Raw genomic sequence first — 2,360 nt, forward strand, 5'->3', positions numbered from 1 at the left:
TCTTCTGTAGGCACCTTGTCAATGCTTATGTGTCCCTGTGTCATTTTATCTCTAATAAAGTGATACTTTATCTCTATATGCTTTGTTCTATCATGGAACATAGGGTTCTTACATAGATGTACACAACTCTGACTATCAGAGTAAATCACAGGTTTAGTGTCTAGCAACCTTAGCTCTTCTAGGACTCCTTTTACCCAAATACTTTATTTGATAGCCTCTGTAGTTGCAATATACTCTGATTCAGTTGTGGACAATGCCGCAACTGGTTGTAATTGTACCTTCCAACTCACACAGTTTCCCCCCATTAGTAGTATGTAGGCAGAGGTGGATTTTCTACTATCTCTGTCCCCAACATAGTCTGCATCACTGAAGCATTCTATAACTGTCTTTCCCTGTTGTTGTTTGTATTTGAGTCGTAGTTTAGTTGTCCCAATTAAGTACCTTAGTAGCCATTTCATAGCAAGCCAATGTGTCTTTCCAGGGTTTGTCATGAATCTGCTAAGTACACTAATGGCATAAGCAAGGTCAGGTCTTGTGCTTACCATTACGTACATAACAGATCCAATGGCATTAGCATAGGGTATCTTGCTCATTTCCTCCTTTTCAGCCTTGCTCTCTTGACATTGTTTCTTTGACAATGTGTATTGAGTAGCTATAGGTTGACTAGCAATTTTAGAGCCTTTCATTGTTTCTCAATTATCTTGTGTATGTAATCTTCCTGAGTTAGACTGAGAGTACCCTCAGCTCTATTTCTCTTAATTGTAATCCCTAATATCTTAGTGGCTTCCCCTAGGTCCTTCATTTAAAACTCAGTTTTGAGTAAACCCTTCATGGTGTTTACTCTTGCTCTTTCTTTACTGATTATAAGCATATCATCTACATATAGAAGTAGATATATGAGTTTATTTATATCAGTTCCCGTATAGTATAAACAGTGATCATAGTAGCTCCTAGAATAACCCGGTTTTAGCATAAAACCATCAAACCTTTTATTCCATTGTCTAGGTGACTGTTTCAATCCATAGAGAGACTTTACTAGCTTGCAAACATAGTTTTCTTTCCCCTTTTTTGTATACCCTTTACGTTTAGTTTTCTTTCCCCCTTTTTTTTTATATCCTTTACGTTGTCTCATGTAGATCTCCTCTTCAAGTTCCCCATGTAGAAAAGCTGTAGTAACATCCATCTGGTCTACTTCCATGTTAAATTGTGTAGCTAGACTTAGCATAATTCTGATTGTTTTGTATTTTGCAACTGGTGCAAATACTTCATTAAAATCAACCCCCTCTTTCTGTGTAAAGCCTTTGGCCACTAATCTGGCCTTATACCTTATAGGTTCTTCCTTAGTTATGCCCTCTTTTTCCTTAAATAGCCATTTGCAATCAACAATACTTTTATCTTTAGGTTTAGGCACCAGAATCCAGGTTTTATTTTTCTTAAGAGATTCCATCTCTTCATCCATAGCACCTTTCCATTTCCTGGAATTTGGTCCATTAATGGCTTCTTCATAAGATTGAGGTTCATTATTGACCATATCCAACTCACTCATGAATGCATATGCAATGTCTTCATCCCATATATTAAAACTGCATTTAGGATTAGGCCTTGGTACTCTTCTACTTCTGTCCCTGGTTAACTGATAATCCCCCAAGTCTTCTTGAGTCCCTTCATCAGTAATACCAGTGTTGTCTTCATCAAGTTCCACCTGAACCTGGTCCCCAGGTTCCACCTGAACCTGATCTCCTTGATTCTGTTCTGGTGTGTTCACTATTTGTTCCACCTGAACAGTTCCAGGTCTGACCTCAATGTTGCTACCTGCATGGTCAGTTTCTTTTGTACCTACACTAGGGTTAGTTGTAATAGGCAAACATGGAAAAATATCTTCCTTAAATATTACATCCCTGCTATTTATAGTTTTAAAACCTCTTTGTTCCCAAACCCAAAGCCTATAACCCTTAACTCCTTCAGGATATCCTAGAAGAACACATTCATAGACCTAGGTTCTAATTTCCCAATAATTTGGTGTGCATATGCTGCACACCCAAATACTCTAAGATTAGATAAGTCAGGGGGTTTACCAGACCATTTTTCTTCAAGAGTTTTGAATCCATTTGTACTGGATGGACTTCTGTTGATTAAATAAACAGCAGTTAAAGCTGCTTCTCCCTAAAATCCTTGGGATAGCCCTGATTGTAATAGCAAGCATCTCACTTTGTTGAGAATGGTTCTGTTCATTCTCTCTGCAACTCCATTTTGTTGGGGTGTTATTCTAACTGTTCTGTGTGTATCTGTATACCATTTTCTTTACAATAATGGTTAAACTCTTCATTACAAAATTCTAATCCATTGTCAGTCCTTAGAGT

General features: G+C 37.6%; 1 protein-coding gene across 1 annotated transcript; it reads right to left on the reverse strand.

Moving 5' to 3' along the window:
- Positions 1–203: 203 nt before the first annotated feature.
- On the reverse strand, positions 204–686 carry LOC133031373 (secreted RxLR effector protein 161-like). Its single transcript, XM_061104857.1, has one exon. It carries the CDS (start codon positions 684–686, stop codon positions 204–206), a length of 483 nt encoding a protein of 160 aa, XP_060960840.1.
- Between the last annotated feature and the right edge of the window lie 1,674 nt (positions 687–2,360).

This window comes from Cannabis sativa, chromosome 9, assembly GCF_029168945.1.
Source record: "Cannabis sativa cultivar Pink pepper isolate KNU-18-1 chromosome 9, ASM2916894v1, whole genome shotgun sequence".
Taxonomy (NCBI): Eukaryota; Viridiplantae; Streptophyta; class Magnoliopsida; order Rosales; family Cannabaceae; genus Cannabis; species Cannabis sativa.

Bases quoted from the DNA above. Each gene is read 5' to 3' on its own strand.
- LOC133031373 (XM_061104857.1), bottom strand. From the start codon at position 686: ATGAAAGGCTCTAAAATTGCTAGTCAACCTATAGCTACTCAATACACA.